Here is a 17,633-nt window from a genome sequence, read left to right on the forward strand (position 1 = left end):
CTCTCTAGACAAAAAGGGGAGAAGGCAATGGCACCCCACTCCAGTACTCTTGCCTGGAGAATCCCATGGACGGAGGAGCCTGGTGGGCTGCCGTCTCAGGGGTCGCACAGAGTCGGACACGACTAAAGCGATTTAGCAGCAGCAGCAGCAGCAGACAGAAAGGGAGGCTCAAAATTTATAGGGCTATTTGGCTTCTGGCAACATCATATTCCACAGTTGGGCCAGATATTGAGTCCATTTTACAAAGTAACTTGATGTGAATAGACTTTTAAGTAAAGAAAATGTAAATGAGATAAGAGCTTTTAGATGAACTCTATTAAGAATAATTATGCTTTAGGAATGTCTACCTAAAATAGTTTCTCCAGGTTTTGATAACTTGAATTCTAGGGCTGTGCTAAATTAAGTTAAATGATAGAAGTTTGAATAATTAGGCCATTTCCAAATGAAATAATATGCTGAAACAGTAATTACTAAACACTAGCTTTCTTTTTTGGAGAAGGCAATGGCACCCCACTCCAGTACTCTTGCCTGGAAAATCCCATGGATGGAGGAGCCTGGTAGGCTGCAGTCCATGGGGTCGCTAAGAGTCGGACACGACTGAGCGACTTCACTTTCTCTTTTCACTTTCATGCATTGGAGAAGGAAATGGCAACCCACTCCAGTGTTCTTGCCTGGAGACTCCCAGGGATGGGGGAGCCTGGTGGGCTGCCGTCTCTGGGGTTGCACAGAGTCGGACACGACTGAAACGACTTAGCATAGCATAGCATAGCATAGCTTTCTTTTTTACAGAGAAGTGAAGGGTTTAGAAGTATTAATGAATATGTTTGGTACCATCCTCAGATGTTCTCTAAGAAAAACAAAAATTTTTAGACATTATCACTGGTGTTTATGTTCACCAATCTACCATTGCTAATATAAAGGACAGTTCATGGTTGCTTAAGGAAAGTGGGATAAGTTATGAGGAATGGAATTGCATTTTGTGAAAGGAAAAATAAATAGGTCTGACTTTCAGGTGTCTGTTTTTAAATGGGAGACTAAAGTGTTTGCTATAGAAAGTGATAAGGATTTGTGGAAAGTGGAAACCAAGAAAAGAATCTTACGTATGGTACAAGTTTTCTTGGGACGTTGAACTGTCTTTTGATGACAGATTTTAAGTTTCTTTACTTCTTAAGAGATTTGTTCTGTATTTGCTTTTGAAATCTTTTATTGTTACTTTGACTGAGTGAATAACTATTGTTTCATAGATCTATGATCTTATCTGACTGAGTGTTCTAAACTCTTTGGTATTTTTGACAGAACTTCCTAAGATCAAATTCTAATGAAGTTCTTTTGACTTCTAGCTAACTTTGAGGGTGCTTCAGAAGGCCCCTGAGGCATTCCAAAGAAAGATATTAAACTAATTAGGTTCATTATATTATAGGTACATGAGGAGTGCTGTCAATTAAGTGCTGTCAAAAATCTTCTTGGGTTATTTTGTATGGTAAATCTTACTAATACAGATATTCTAGAAATTATACAGAATTCAAAAAGATCTGATATGTCCTGGTGAAATATTATCAGTCATAATTTTAGTTACTATCTTAAAGTGTTATGTGTCACAGCAGTAACCAAGTTACTTTGCCAATTGAATTGTAATCAGATTTTAAACCTGTCTTTTTAAGCCTTTTTGTGATTAGAGAGAACTATGGTTTCATTCTGATGTCTTTGCAAAAATACTACCTCTTCAAGATTTACAGAAAGGACTTTCTAAGATTAAACTAAAATTAACTAGATAAACAAAAATTGTTATTAACAGTAAGTTTGTATCAGACTGGAATTTGGTTTCTCTCTATGTTAAGAGAAAAAAGTTTTCTTGGACTGTGGCTTTTGATAACATTATGTGAATTTCTTTGCCCTTAAGTGATTTATATTTGTTTTTAAAATATTTTGTTACTTGGCAAAGTAAATATTATTTCACAATAATCTATGAAGATTGTGACACACACAGATAAGGCTCATTCTGCTTCTACAAAAACAAATTTACCCCTCATTGTCAGACTTTTGCTATCCTGATGTCCTTAGAACATGGCAACAGTCTACTCCTAAATCAAGGAATTTAAAATGGGTAAACAATAGCTATAAATCAAACAGTTGTAGCTATGGAAATCCAAGATAGCCTCTTGGTTTTTTCCGATTCCCTGACAAAACTCATTTTTTATTTGATGGGATAAAGCTTCCCCTGGCTACAGGGTTAATACCCTCTTTCTCCCTCACACACACACAAATTTTATGTTACACTGAATATTAAATTCTAGTTTTATTATCAGATACTCCATGAGCTACGATAAACGGACATAAAATTACATGTATATATCAATGAACTATATGCTAATTGAAGCTTATTGCAAAAACAGCAAGACAAAAGAGTGCCTTTGGGCTTCTGAAGTAGGAAATTTCCAGAGGCTGGGAGAAATAACACTACCTTTGAAAAACAGTTATTGGCCTGTTATTGGGCTTTGATTGATATGGAATAATTGACTATGAATCATATTGTAATATTAAGACCTCAAGTGCCAGTCATGTTATAGGTACAAAGTTCACCCAAGACCCACAGGATTAGGCAAGCTCAGGAATCCAGCATAATGAAATGGAAATGGTATATTCAGGACCAAGCCAAACCTGGGCCACATGAAGTTGCTGCCTTAAATGAAAAGATTTCTGAAGTTCCTACTAAAGATTTCCAAAAGTTCCTATTAAAAGCTATAGTTAGGCCTGAGATAACTGAGTTGCCTGTAAAATGGAGAAAGCCCTTGGACTCTTCACTAGTGGCTCAGCAGAAAAGAATCTGCCTGCAATGCAGGAGGTGCAGGTTCAGTATCTGGGTGGGGAAGATCCCCTGGAGAAGGAAATGGCAACCCACTCCAGTATTCTTGTCTGGGAAATCCCACGGACAGAGGAGCCTGGCTGGCTACAGTCTATGGTGTCGCAAAAGAGTCAGACATGACTTAGCAACTAAACGATAACACAAACTTTTGACTCTTTAACTGCACTAGAAAAACAGCATGCATGTTTCACTGATGGATCAGCCAAATACATAGGATCCATTCACTATTGGAAAGTGGTGGCACATAATCCCGTCACTACTAAATCACTGACAACTACCGACGAAGGTAAAGGTAGCCAATTTGCTGAGTTATATGCGGTTTATCAGGTATTAAAGCAAGGGAATGAGTGCTATATGTCCACAGATTCTTGGTCAATCAATGGATTGGCCACTTGGCTTTCCCTATAGGTAAAAAATGGGGCTTCCTAGGTGGTAAAGAACCCCACTGCCAATGCAGGAGAAGTAAGAGACGTGGGTTCAATCCTTGGGTTGGGAAGATCCCCTGGAGGAGGGCTCAGCAACCCACTCCAGTATTCTTGTCTGAAGAATCCCATGGACAGAGGAGCCCAGTGGGCTACAGTACATGGGGTCACAAAGAGTTAGACACAACTGAAGCAACTTAGCACACATGCACAAGGGTAAGGAATAGCTGGCAAATCCACTCCAAAGAGCTACGGGAAAGGAATTATGGTTTGACATTTGGGAAATTGTTCAAACTACTAATGTTTCAGTCTTTCATGTAGATGCTCACAGTGTCCAAATTCTACGGAACGATGGTATAACTATTACAGAGGAACAAACCCGAATCCAAGCAGTAGAAGTTGATCCAGACTCCAGTGACTTAAAAGGTTTGACTTTGTGGGCACACTAGAAAATGTGGCCATCTGGGAGAAAAAGCAACATACAGGTGGGCTCAGGATACAGGTACTTCCTTAACTATGGATCTCATTAACTCTGTTATTTCACAATGTCCAGTTTGTCAACATATCAAGCATAGACACTTGACACAGTTTGTCGAAGGACAATTGGCACTTGACAAGAAGCCTGGGCAAATATGGAAAATTGATTATATTGGCCCATTAATTCGAGATAAAGGATGCCAATATGCGTGTACTGCTGTGGACACCTATTCTGGATGTTTAGTCATCATTCCCTTCAGCAAAGCCAATCAGACTGATACTATTAAAACATTGGAGATAATTTATATTATGGTATTCTACTTCAAATTTAGAGTGACAATGGGTCATATTTTAAAGGTAAATTAATACAAGAGCTTTCACAGGAACATAACATATAATGGATCTTTCATATTACTTATTATCCTCAAGCAGCTGGTTTGATTTAAAGAATGAATGGTTTGGTTAAACAGCAATTAATTAAACTTGGAGAGGGCTATTATAAATATTGGAGGACTAGCTTGAATATTTCCCTCAATATTTTAAATAATAAACATCCAGGAGAATCAGAAACTCCTTTGATGAGAATCACTATTCCACGTTACAGATGTATAAAATAGACTTCCATCCAAAAAAAACTGAGTATTGGGAAATTGGCCCAGGAGTATTAGTTCCTTTCTGAGCTACTCCTGAGGTGCCAGACTGGGTTTATACTCTATATCTGAACACAGACTTACTAAAAGATTAATATGCGTTATTTCAACTGGCATTGGAATTAAAAGGCCTCCTGGACACTTTGGATTAATCATAGAACACTCCAGGTTAGCGTTAAAAGGGATCTGCGTCCGTGGGGGAATGATAGACTCAGACTACCAAGAAGAAATCCAAGTAATCTACAAAAAGGGGAAAGGATGATCTATTTATTAATCTACATGATCAAATTGCCCAGTTGCTGATTCTTCCATGTGTAATTGTTGTTGTTTCATCGCTAAGTTGTGTCTGACTCTTTGGGGACCTCATGGACTGTAGCCCGCCAGGCTCCTCCGTCCATGGGATTTCCCAGGCGAGAATAATGCAGTGGGTTGCCATTTCCTCCTCCAGAGGATCCTCGGGACTCAGCGATCGAACTGCATCTCCTGTATTTCAGGTGGATTCTTTACTGATGGACCACCAGGGAAGACCTTTCATGTGTAATTGGCAAAGTACAAAAAGGAGAACCTCCCACTTTATTAACAGTTAGAAGTGATGGAGAGTTTAGACCCACAAATGAAATAAATGCAATTGGAGCTAAAGTCTTGGTGAAGCAGCCTAGAGGTCCTCCCACACCTGCTGATGTGATTGCACAGAGGAAGGGTCATTCTATATTAGTGATGATCCCCGAACAGGAAAGATGGAAATATGTGCCATTAACCCACTGTTATTCTCATGAATAGATTATTCTTAGAAGCCTGACTGTAATGTGGATTGTCATTCACTCCTCAATCTTCAAGGATATGTTACAATTAAAAGAAAAATATGAAGAAATCGACTGGGGAATCTTCAGTTGGAGAAACCTAAGCCAGACCTGAACTCAGGATAACTTTGCCTGCCCAGTAAATAAGGCCTGTTCTTTCTTAACTTTGCCTCTCTATGGACAAGATTTATCTGTCTGCTAGATTACACAGCACTGGTAAAGAAATAGCTCAAGCCTTGAACACAAGCATTATGTGCCAATTTCATGTGTTACTTTAATAGTCACAACCACTTACCGATAAGTTGTGACAAGGCTGACAAGGGACTGCTATGTGGACCAACTTCTCGAATTTGGGGAACCCTGCTTATTGAAGAACTTCATCAGCTATTGTGAATGGACTGTTTTCCCTAAAACCTACAATATGTTTTTTGAAAGAGCCCCTCAATTAGCATGTATTGTGACTGATTATGTAAAAACACTACCTCTATGTATCAGTTAGGAACCCCTTTCTCTGGATTCCTAACACATGTTGATGATTTATACTGGAAGGGGACTACCTATTATTCCCCCCTCCATGAAAACTCAGGTGTTATTGACTCTAATGCTATTTCCTACTTTGTCTGTTTCTAATACTAGCTTCTCCTTAGAACCCCTGCTTAAAATTTTGCAAGGAACCAAAGTATTACAAAATTTCATAGAAAAATGTAATTGTACCTTGATAGAAGGTGTCACTTGGTGCAAAAGTAATTGCAATTTTACATTGTTGAAATTTGCTGTTTGATATTGGAATACATTCTTAATTAAATGTGGTTATGTTTTACATCATTTTAATGTGCATTCCCCACTTTATATTTTTTTGCTAATGACTTACTGCTGCTGCTGCTAAGTCGCTTCAGTTGTGTCTGACTCTGTGCGACCCCATAGACAGCAGCCCACCAGGCTCCCCAATCCCTGGGAGTCTCCAGGCAAGAACACTGGAGTGGGTTGCCATTTCCTTCTCCAATGCATGAAAGTGAAAAGTGAAAGTGAATTAGTGACCCCATGGACTGCAGCCTACCAGGCTCCTCCGCCCATTATTTTATATTTATTTTAGACTATGGAAATGATGTTAGACAAAAAGCAAATTCAAGTGATTTTCTTATTTGAGTTCAAAATGGGTTGTAAAGCAGCAGAGACAACTTGCAACATCAACAGTGCATTTGGCCCAGGAACTAACAAACATACAGTGCAGAGGTGGTTCAAGAAGTTTTGCAAAGGAGACGAGATCCTTGAAGATGAGGAGTGTAGTGGCCAGCCATTGGAAACTGACAACAACCAAGTTAGAGCAATCATCAAAGCTGATCCTCTTACAACTACAGAAGTTGCCAAAGAACTCAACGACAAACATTCTAAGGTCATTTGGCATTTGAAACAAGTTGAAAAGGTGAAAAAGCTCCATAAGTGGGTGCCTCATGAGCTGACCAAAAATTTTTAAAAAATGTCATTTTGAAGTGTTGTTTTTTTTTATTCTATGCAACAATAATGAACCATTTCTCAATCAAATTGTGACATGTGATGAAAAGTGGATTCTATACAACAACTGGCAATGACCAACTCAGTGGCTGGACCGAGAAGAAGCTTCAAAGCACTTCCCAAAGCCAAAGTGTCACCAAAAAAAGGTCATGGTCACTGTTCGGTGGTCTGCTGCCCATCTGATCCACTACAGTTTTCTGAATCCTGGCAAAACCAATAGATCGGAGAAGTACGCTCAGCAAATTGATGAGTTGCACCAAAAACATTGCAATGCCTGAAGCTAGCATTGGTCAACAGAAAGGGTCCAATTCTTATCCACAACAGAGCCTGACCGCATGTTGCACAACCAATGCTCCAAAAGTTGAATGAATTGGGCTACAAAGTTTTGCCTTATTCACCAAGTTCACCTACATCTCACCAACTGACTACTACTTCTTCAAGCATTTCAACAACCTTTTGCAGGAAAAACCCTTCCACAACCAGCAGGATGCAGAAAATGCTTTTCAAGAGTTCATCAAATCCTGAAGCATGGATTTTTATGCTACAGGGATAAACAAACATTTCTCATTGGCAAACATGTGTTGATTGTAATGGTTCCTATTTTGATTATTAAAAATGTGTTTGAGCCTAGTTATAATGAATTTGAAATTCATGGTCTGAAACTGCAATTAGTTTTGCACCAAGCTAAGTATTACTGCCGATAAGTTAACAGATATAGGAGTTAATGTACAAAAATATATTTCTCATTCATGGTGGGACTTTTTCTTTACTACATTCTCTACCGCTCAGAAATGGTTTTCTGCAGTTTAACTTCTTGCTTGTATCTTTATCTTGTTTCTTTTGACCCTTTGGAATTGTTATTTGACCTATAGAATTAGCAAGACTGCTTGTGTTATATTTCTATGCTCTTCAGCCTAAACAATCCTAAGGACAACTGTTAGGGAAATTAAAATGGAGGAAGTCTTGTTCAGGATTCAGAAGCAGGAGAGCAGGCCTCTGACCTGCTTCTAACCTGCCTGGACACTGCCAGGATTCCGTGCTAGCCCGTGACTAGCCCGCAACCGACAGCTAGTCAGGCAGTACATTAGGTAAGAAAAGGAACGGGTCTTGGAATTTCTGAGAGCTGGAGGCCTGGCTAAGTGCACCTAGGGTTTAACAAAATCCCAGGACTCACAAGATAAATGGCTTGGTAAAAATGTTAAAGTAAAACCAGAACTGCATTTTTGTGCGCCAACACAGTTTGCAGCCCAGGATTATAAGTGGGAACCACCGAAACTGCAATTTTAAGTCTCACTCATGGAGTGGACCCACTGCCCAGACCTTTTCCCAGATGGGACTCCAGACTGCTGTTTACATGTGAAGGATGGAGGTTACTTTTGTCAGAATGGTCAGGGAAGAGAGTGACATTGAAAAGCCATCTGGGGGCTTCTCTGGTGGCTCAGTGGTGAAGAATTTGCCTGCTAATGCAGGAGACTGGGATTTGATCCCTGGTCTGGGAAGATTCCACATGCTAGGAGCAGCTAAACTTGTGCACCACAGCTACTGGGAGCCGTGGAGCAGAAACTACTGAGCCCCGAGTGCCTAGAGTCTGTGCTCTGCAATAAGAGAAGCCACCAAAGTGAGAAGTCCCAGCATTGCAATGAAAAGTAGCCCCCTTCTGCTGCAACTAGAGAAAGCCCTTGTGCAGCAATAAAGACTCAGAGCAACCAAAAATAAAAAGAAAAGCCATCTGAATGTTGGGTGAAGGATACAAACGTGGTGATCCAGTGCAAAGGCCCTGAAGCTGGATGGGTCTTGTGCCTTCCACAAACAGCTAGGATGCCTGTGTGGCTGCAGAGATATGAGCTGGGGGAAAACACAGGGAAATGAGCTGAGAATGGTGTGGTTGGGGAAGAACCCTTTCAGGAACCGCTGGAAGGTGAGCTCACTAGGATTTGGCTGCTGTGTGGGAAGGGCTTGGAGGCTGTGGGAGCCTTAGGAGGCTGACCTGCCCTCCCAGTTTCAGCCTCGACCCCCTCGCACCCCTCTGTGAAACTTGGATGAGGGTGGAGCAGAGCCGGGAAGGGGCCAGATTGGGCTTTGGCCAGAGGTGGAGAAGGCCTCAAGACCTGCACAGACCTGCTTCTAGCTCCACCGGAGTCTCTCCTGGCCTCCCACCTCTGCGAGGCCTGGGGCCGCAGTACTGTCTTTCTGCCGCTGACTTGGCCAGGGCATTTTGGGACCCTCAGGTTTGGCACGCCTTCCTTGAGTTTTACTAAATCCTCCTCTGGTGCCTGGTACTCAGCAGTGGCATCCAGGCCGGGTGCTCTAAGGCGGGAGCAGGACCCATGGGGGCCCTGTCCCCGTTGCTCCCTTTCGGAAGTTCTCTACCCAGAGTGCATAGGGTGGACCACAAACCTCCAGGAGCTCCGGGACTTGTATCTATGAGACTGGGGGTTGTTACTGAGGGTGGGTCTCAGTTCCGGGAGCGCATATTTCTTTGGAGAGATCTGGCAAGATGGGTGCTGACACGCCGATGAGGTAATTCAAATTGTTCATATGGGTAGTGATCTTGCAGAAAACATTTGCTCAAGCCCCTCCCCACAACATCCCCCCACCCCCCATATCCTACCACACTCTAGAGTTTTCCCGGTCACCTCTGGGCACTGCATCTTACTTGGGGATGGCAGTGTATCCCTGGCAGGATCCTTGCAATGGTAAAACACCGGCCAGAGGCGCACAGAGAACGAATTCCTTCCCGCTGGGGAGGCGACCCTGGAATGGGGAGCCAAAGGGGGCCTCGCAGAGGCATGGGGAGGGTCCTACGCTCTGGAATCCCGGAATCCGAGGTGGTCCCGAAGACAGAGACCCAGGGCTGCGGGCTCCCAGAAAAGCTTGGGGTGGGGCAGGGCAGGATGCGCATCAAGTCTCTCCCTCCCCCCTTCCCCGGGCCTCAGCCCGCCGGGTATCGACTCGGTCTTCTCTACTCGGGTTATGTAACCCCGGAACGTGGCAGCCGGAGGAGGGGAGGCTAGGGAAACGAAAAGAGCAGAGAGGCCGGGCGCCGGGGTGGGGGATGGGAAGCATAGCCTCTGGCGGGGCCCCTCGGTGTCCTTCAGAAAGATTCCAGCCCTCCCCCACCCCGTAACCCTGCCTCCGCCTCAGTTTCCCCTCAGCCTCTTTCCGTCCCAACCTTCCTGGCAGGGGGTTCTGGCTCTGGACAGATTTCCCTCCCGGGTTGTAGTTTCCGCCCCCAAATTCTCGGCTTTGCTACCTAAACTGTCAATTCGCCGTTCTAAGCCTCAGTTTACCAGTTTGTGAGACAAGGTTTGATTGTAGGCCACGGGTAATGTGCCCGGCGCCGGGCATGGTACACAGTAGGTGCCCACTGTGGGACGGGCTCACAGGACTGAGTGGAATCCAGGGTGCCTGGGGCCTTTGCCGACGGTAAAGGGCAGAGCCCGAGCGAGGCGGGTGAGCTCGAGGGGGTATGCGGGGGGGAGCGGAGATGAGGGCAGAGTCGGTGGGTGCGGAGACCCGGGGCGGCCGGCCTGGGCCCTCCCCTTCCTCCTCCCTTCCCTCCTTCCCTTCCCCTCCCTTCCCAACCCCTCGGCTCCCGGGGTCCGAGGCCAGCGAGCGGGCTGTGGGCGGGCGTGCAGCGGCGGCAGGAAGGGGCGGGGGGCTCCAGAGCCCCAGCAGGAAGAGGCGAACCCACCGGCCACCGCGAGCCCAGTGCGTCCGCGCCTTGGACCCCGCCATGTGGGGTCTCCTGCTCGCCTTGGCCACCTTCGCGCCTGCCGTCGATGTGGGTTTAGGGGCGCCCAGCACCTCCGTGCTGGGCCTGGCGTCGCCCGCGACCACCAAGGTCCCGGTCCCGACCCCCCATAGCAGCCCGGCACAGCCGTCCGCGGGGAAGGAGAACGGTGAGCTTCCGTCCTACCCAATGCCCGCTTCTCCCGCTAATCGGTTGTCCCACTCTTCCGACCCCCATGTGGCGACCCCTCCCCAGCACGCGCGCACACACCTCACACACGCCACACACGCCGCACTCTGCCTAGCGCCTGGGTGGCGACCCTGCCCCACGCGCACACACTCCCTGCGCGGTACAATGGCTGCTGACTCAGCAGCCCTAGTTCCCGGCCAGACCAAGTCAGCAGTCCTGGGACAGGAGCCAGTGGGATGCTGCCTCTTCCAGCCCCAAACCTTCCTGTTTCTCGGATGGGGAAACTGAGGCTAGAGCCAGGAGGAGGGTAGAGAGAGGTGCAAAGACACCGAGGAGGGTGCAGAGCAAGACTGTGTGGGCTTGAGCCAGCGGCTGAAAGGAAAAGAACAGAGGAAGGGAGGAAGCGCTCTCTGCCAGGTGCCCTGGAGGGACGCGGCTCTGCCTGGGGTGGGGACTGGGAAGGCTGCCGGACTTCCCAGCTTCTCAGATGTGGCAATAGAGAGGAGGAAGGCACGGGGATTGGCAACCTCGGAGGGCTTCTTGGGAGAGGCAGGTGGAACTGGTTCTGAAAGGTAGCTCTGAATTAGGAAGAGCTGAAGAGGAGGGCAGCCAAGAGGGAAACAGTGTGTGCAAAGGTACCAATCCCTGACAGTTATGTACAGTGTGTGTGTTGGGGGGAGGGGGGACAGCTGTGGATCTCAGTGGGGAACCAGTGGCATCTGGCCTGTGCAATGAATGCTTTATACTGAAGGGCAGGCAGGGCAGGGGTCCAACTCTGGAAAGCCTGAACACCTGGACAGACATGGGTTTGAGGACAGGACCTCTCAGCACAGTGATGGAAGTGGCACAGAGGCTTTGGGGCATGAGACTGAGCCTGGAGCTAAGGAAGGCTCCCTGAAGTGCATCTGGACTGAGATGTGAATAAAGAACGGGAATTCGAAAATAAAGTCAAAGGTGGTGGATATATGATAGGGAAGGGGACAGCCAGGCAAAGAAGGAGTTAAAGAACCAACTTCAGCTCTTTGGAGCAAGCAAGTAGTTCCTAGTGGCAATGTCACATCAGAGGGGAGAAGGAATCAAGGAAGTGGCTGGAACAGTAGGTTGGGGTCAGACTGAGGGCCTTAAAGTCCATGCTAAGGTCCTTGGATACGTGTGGTGGGGCCTCCTGTGAACTTGTAGGTTTTCTTAGGGTGGTAGACCTCTCCATTTGAGGTTTCCTGCCATCCTTTCCTTCCCTGCTTCTGCCTCTTTGGTCTCCAGGGACTTCAGAACAGCATGTCCGGATTCGAGTCATCAAGAAGAAAAAGATCGTCATGAAGAAGCGAAAGAAGCTAACTCGCCCCACACCCCCAGTGACTGCCAGGCCTTCAGTGACCACCAGCCCTTCAGGGACCCTTGACCTCCCTGAGAAGCAAGAACCAGGTACCACCACTCCAAGGGCCTTGCCCAGACTTGCAGTCTCTGGGACATGAACTAATGTAGCTCTTGGCCACACGGGCAAGTGTGGGTTCAGCTTTCCACTTGCCCTGACCACTGTTTCTCTTTTCCCAACTTACTGCTTTGTCCCTGTCCCAGACTGTCCCCCTTTGGGCCTAGAGTCCCTGCGAGTTTCAGATAACCAGCTCGATGCATCTAGTAGCCAATCCTTTGGTCTTGGACCACACAGAGGACGGCTCAACATCCAGGTCAGCAAGGCAACCCCTAGGACCTTCTTCCCTGCCCTTCCCACCTTCCCTTAAGGCCTACCCGGTTCTGATTGCTGCGTCCTGTGCCCACAGTCAGGCCTGGAAGATGGTGATCTTTTTGATGGGGCCTGGTGTGCCGAGCAGCAGGATGCCGAGCCATGGCTTCAGGTGGATGCTAGGCACCCCACCCGCTTCTCGGGCATTATCACACAGGGCAGGAACTCCATCTGGAGGTGAGGCAGGACAGCTCCAGGCCAGGGAAGTTATGGGCAGACTCAGGAGGACTGGTGTGGGAGGCTCGGGGGCCACCCATGATCTCTGCCCACCTTTCCTGCCAGATATGACTGGGTCACTTCATACAAAGTCCAGTTCAGCAATGACAGTCGGACCTGGTGGGGGAGTAAGAATCGCAGCAGCGGGATGGATGCGGTGAGAAGTCCCATGGTGGCTGGGGCCCTCTGTGCTGGGAGTTGGGCTCCTGGCCCACTGTAGGGTGCTGGGCTGGGCTTGGACTCCTCTGAGGACAGGACACAGGTGCCCACTTGGGCATCCCAGGAGAAAGGATGGGTGGCACCCGGCAGACAGCCTCAGGAGCCAGGTTGCTTTGGACCATGCCCGCATCCTTCCCAAATACTTCCTCATGCCACAGCTTCCTGCTGGAACACCCCTTCTGGCGATGGGGTTCCTTGCATCACTTCTCATCTCCTCAGGCTACAGTGTGGGATCCTGGCCAGCTTCAGGATTGCCTGTTCCTGAGTCACATGGCCATATTGGTCTAATGAGCTGTGACTAAACTGGAAAGTATGGCTGCCTAGGGCTGCCTGTTGGCAAAGGATGTGGGCAGCGATCTGTGTTTGACACAGCGAGCAAGTGTCTAGCTGAGCCCACTAGGGTGGGTTTTTCATTGAGCTCACAGGCCTGAGCATCTTCCTGGGCCCTGAGCCAGGCTGCTAGGGTTCAAGCGGCCCTTACAAAGGACTTGATGCCCTCAGGTATTTCCTGCCAATTCAGATCCAGAGACACCAGTGCTAAATCTCCTGCCTGAGCCCCAGGTGGCCCGTTTCATTCGCCTGCTGCCCCAGACCTGGCTCCAGGGAGGTGCCTCTTGCCTCCGGGCAGAGATCCTGGCCTGCCCGGTCTCAGGTGGGGAGAAAGACAAGGGTTAGATGGGCAGGGCACACCCTCCCCTGGGAACTCACCATTTACTGTGAATTCATCCTCTACCAGATCCCAATGGTCTATTCCCTGAGGTTCCCATGCTGGGATCCTCCGACTCACTAGACTTCCGGCATCATGATTATAAAGCCATGAGGAAGGTAACCCCTATGACCCAGGAGGAAGGATCTGCTCATCTCAGGTCTCCTGCCCATCAGGGCATAACTTGCTATGATTGCTCTCATGTCCCCCTCCATCTCACCCTCCTTTTGACCCCTAAACTTCCACGATTTCCCTTGCTTTGGTGCTTCTCTTATTCTGACCGTTCCTTCCATGGCTGCTGCCCCCTCCTGTACTGTGCCATGGTGTACCCATCGTATGGGCCCTCGCAAACTTTTGAAGTCCTTCCATGGCCTCGTGTGGTCTGAGCCCTGGGTCTGCTCCTCCCATACCCCTCACCATGCTACATTCACCCCCCAGCTGATGAAGCAAGTGAACGAACAGTGCCCCAACATCACCCGCATCTACAGCATCGGGAAGAGCCACCAGGGCTTGAAGCTGTATGTGATGGAAATGTCGGACCAGCCCGGGGAGCATGAGCTGGGTACTGGCACGTGGGGTGGGAGAGGTGGGCACAGCAGCAGGGAGGGGCAGGTGCGTGAGCCAGCTGCAAGCCCCTGTTTGTTCCCAGGAGAGCCTGAGGTGCGCTATGTGGCCGGCATGCATGGGAATGAGGCCTTGGGGCGGGAGTTGCTCCTGCTTCTAATGCAGTTCCTGTGTCATGAGTTCCTGAGAGGGGACCCGAGGGTGACCCGGCTGCTCACCGAGACGCGCATTCACCTGCTGCCCTCCATGAATCCTGATGGCTACGAGACTGCCTTCCGCCGGGTAGGCCACTTGGCCTGAGGGCCAGCCTGCTCCTTCTGCCATGGTGCCTGGAGCCTGCTTCGCTTGAACAGACTTCCTCCCCGGCAGGGCTCAGAGCTGGTGGGCTGGGCAGAGGGCCGCTGGAACCATCAGGGCATTGATCTTAACCATAATTTTGCTGATCTCAACACACCACTGTGGGAAGCAGAAGATGAAGGGCTGGTACCTGACACTGTCCCCAACCATCACCTGCCACTGCCCACTTACTACACTCTGCCCAATGCCACTGTGAGTATTCTGGACCACCCCGGGGGCCTTTGTCTCTGTCTCCCACTCCCCTGACCTGCCCTTGTCCAGGTGGCTCCTGAAACATGGGCAGTGATCAAGTGGATGCAGCGGATCCCTTTTGTGCTAAGTGCCAACCTCCACGGGGGTGAGCTCGTGGTATCCTACCCCTTCGACATGACTCGGACTCCGTGGGCTGCCCGTGAACTCACGCCCACCCCGGATGAGGCTGTGTTTCGCTGGCTCAGCACTGTCTATGCGGGCACTAATCGGGCCATGCAGGACCCAGATCGACGACCCTGCCACAGCCAGGACTTCTCCCTGTACGGCAGCATCATCAACGGGGCTGACTGGCACACAGTTCCTGGGAGTATGTGCCCGAGGGTGGGGTTATCCCATTCCCATAAAAGTGAAAAAAAAAGTGTTAGTCACTTAGTCGTGTCTGACTCTGCAACCCATGGACCGTAGCCCGCCAGGCTCCTCCGTCCTTGAAATTCTCCAGGCAAGAATACTGGAGTGGGTTGCCATTCCCTTCTCCAGGGGATCTTCCTGACCTGGTAATCAAACCTGGGTCTCCTGCATTGCAGGCAGATTCTTTACCAGCTGAGCCATCAGGGAAGCTCTAGCCCCATCCCCATCACCCTGCCCCAATGAGACAGTCTGCTCTCACATACAGCGCCAGTGTTAGTTGTCACCAGGAAGTGTCTCCCAGAGGAGGGCGCTGGGAGGGCAGGGCTCCCGTCGCGCCTGCTTAGGCTCCAGTGTCTGTGGTACCCCTAGGCATGAATGACTTCAGCTACCTACACACCAACTGCTTTGAGGTCACTGTGGAGCTGTCCTGTGACAAATTCCCTCATGAGAACGAGCTGCCCCAGGAGTGGGAGAACAACAAAGATGCCCTTCTCACCTACCTGGAACAGGTTGGATCTGAATTTCCCCCACTCTCCACCTGCCCGAGTCACTGCTGACTGGTCTGTTCTCCGTGTTGGACACATCTCCCAACAGGGAGGTCTCCTGAGGTCAGGCTGAGCCATTCTGACTCACCAGTGCCATGGGTCACACTCACTTGGCATCAGACTGCCTTGGAGGGATACAGGATAGGAAGCAGAGTTTGCCAGCAGGGTGGTGTCAGACATTGTTGGAGAGTGGGAGTGGACCTGACTGCACTCCAGGCAGTGTCCATGGAGCAGACCCAGAGCTGTTCTCAGAAAAGACTGATTATGCAAGTGCAGGAAGTACCCTGGCATAGACTCTTCACTTTCCGCAGGAACTCATGTCCCTTGGAACAACTCCGTAAGTATAGTTTCCAAAGATTCTAAAAGACAAGCCCATAACGAGAATCAGTGAACTCGGGGAAAGCCCAAAGATACGCCCTCCTGCCAGGCGTTTATATTTGTCTTGGTCCAGATGCCATTTATCAGTCAGGAGATACTTCCACCAGAGTATTGTCACCTAGGAACAGAGTAGATGCAGCACCTCTATCAAATTTGTAGGATACAGAGCCAGAAAATAAACTGGTCGCGGAAGCAAAGGGATTTTGATAACCTTTTCCTGCACAGGTGCGCATGGGCATTGCTGGAGTTGTGAGGGACAAAGACACAGAGCTTGGGATTGCTGATGCCGTCATTTCTGTAGATGGGATTAACCATGATGTAACAACAGGTGGGTGCGTGGGGGAGGGGATAGGGGCAGTGTGGGAGGCGTTAACCAGGTCAAAAGCTGCAGGCCACTGGACGCTGATCTTGCCCTTCACTTCTCTCAGCATGGGGCGGGGATTATTGGCGCCTGCTGACCCCAGGGGACTACATGGTGACCGCCAGCGCGGAGGGCTACCACACAGTGACACGGAGCTGCCGGGTCACCTTTGAAGAGGGCCCTGTGCCCTGCAATTTCCGCCTCACCAAGACTCCCAAACAGAGACTTCGAGAGCTGCTGGCAGCTGGGGCCAAGGTGCCCCCGGACCTTCGGAGGCGGCTGGAACGGCTGAGGGGACAGAAGAATTAACACCTCCAGCTGAACAGCCCCAGAGGCTTGGGCAGGCTGGACCTGTCCAGAACTGGAGGAGGGGTCACTGAGTGGGGAGGGGAGGACAGGGTGTAGGGGAAAGGTGCTTGGGCTCATTAAAGCTAGTTGGCACCTCAGCCGGTCTTCCTGTGGTCTCTATGTCCCAGATCCTCTTCCCTGATCTTATTCTGCAAACACTTGGCTACTCTCATCAGTTAACTTCTGGAAAAATAGTTTGGAAAGAGGATCCCACCTGGGTTCTTCCCGAACTAGGGCTTGGCAGAGCAGCTCATCCCATCAACCCATCAGCTTCTGTGGCAGGTGACACTTGGTGCTGTGAAACATTCTGTAAGCACCTCCTCAGTGCCAGCCATGCAAGGAGTCAAGGGTAAACACTGCTTCTCAACCTCCCGGGGCTCCCAGTAGAGAGAGGGGACACGCGTGCCAGGTGGAGGCTGGCTGCTGTGGGAGCGGAGACAGGGGAGTTGCACACATGGGAGTGGAATACAGCACTGAGTGTCAATCAGGATGCAGTAGAGGTGACAGTTCTCAAAGTGTAGATGGGAGGTGGTGTGGGGGCCCGGACAGGGAGAGCTCCAGGGAGAAAAGCAAAGAGAGCATAGCCGAGAGCATTTGGGTTTGCTTCACCAGCCCTTCTGGAGAATGCTGATAAATGATGGGATGCGATTTGTTTCTTTCAGACAAGGAGAAGTTGTGCATCAGTCAGTGTCTTGCCAGAAAAACAACCAACTGCAGGTAGTTCAGTTCAGTCACTCATGCATGTCCAACTCTGTGACCCCGTGGACTGTAGCATGTCAGACTTATTGTCCATCACCAACTCCCGGAGCTTGTTCAAACTCATGTCCATTCAAGGTATTTCAAGAAGAAGGGAATTTAATGCTGGACCTTGGATATAGAGATGTTGAAAGAGCTGGATGAAAAAAAGGGACAAGGGAGTTCTACTTAGAAATCAAGAAGCTGATAATATCCT

The 17,633-nt window shown here is 48.8% G+C and overlaps 1 protein-coding gene across 1 annotated transcript; it reads left to right on the forward strand.

Moving 5' to 3' along the window:
* Window positions 1-10,068: 10,068 nt before the first annotated feature.
* On the forward strand, window positions 10,069-16,738 carry CPXM1 (carboxypeptidase X, M14 family member 1). Its single transcript, XM_005893934.2, has 14 exons — window positions 10,069-10,626; window positions 11,907-12,068; window positions 12,222-12,331; window positions 12,425-12,564; window positions 12,670-12,760; window positions 13,324-13,474; window positions 13,559-13,647; window positions 13,967-14,090; window positions 14,178-14,374; window positions 14,462-14,641; window positions 14,711-15,008; window positions 15,419-15,558; window positions 16,198-16,300; window positions 16,401-16,738. The coding sequence occupies exons 1-14, from the start codon at window positions 10,194-10,196 to the stop codon at window positions 16,640-16,642; spliced, it is 2,460 nt and encodes an 819-aa protein (XP_005893996.2). The 5' UTR covers window positions 10,069-10,193; the 3' UTR covers window positions 16,643-16,738.
* Window positions 16,739-17,633: the final 895 nt, after the last annotated feature.

Source organism: Bos mutus, chromosome 13, assembly GCF_027580195.1.
Source record: "Bos mutus isolate GX-2022 chromosome 13, NWIPB_WYAK_1.1, whole genome shotgun sequence".
Taxonomy (NCBI): domain Eukaryota; kingdom Metazoa; phylum Chordata; class Mammalia; order Artiodactyla; family Bovidae; genus Bos; species Bos mutus.

Bases quoted from the DNA above. Each gene is read 5' to 3' on its own strand.
- CPXM1 (XM_005893934.2), top strand. From the start codon at position 10,194: ATGCGGGGGGGAGCGGAGATGAGGGCAGAGTCGGTGGGTGCGGAGACC. The intron at 12,565-12,669 runs GTGAGGCAGGAC...CTTTCCTGCCAG, and splicing joins GGCAGGAACTCCATCTGGAG to ATATGACTGGGTCACTTCAT. The intron at 14,375-14,461 runs GTAGGCCACTTG...CCTCCCCGGCAG, and splicing joins ACGAGACTGCCTTCCGCCGG to GGCTCAGAGCTGGTGGGCTG.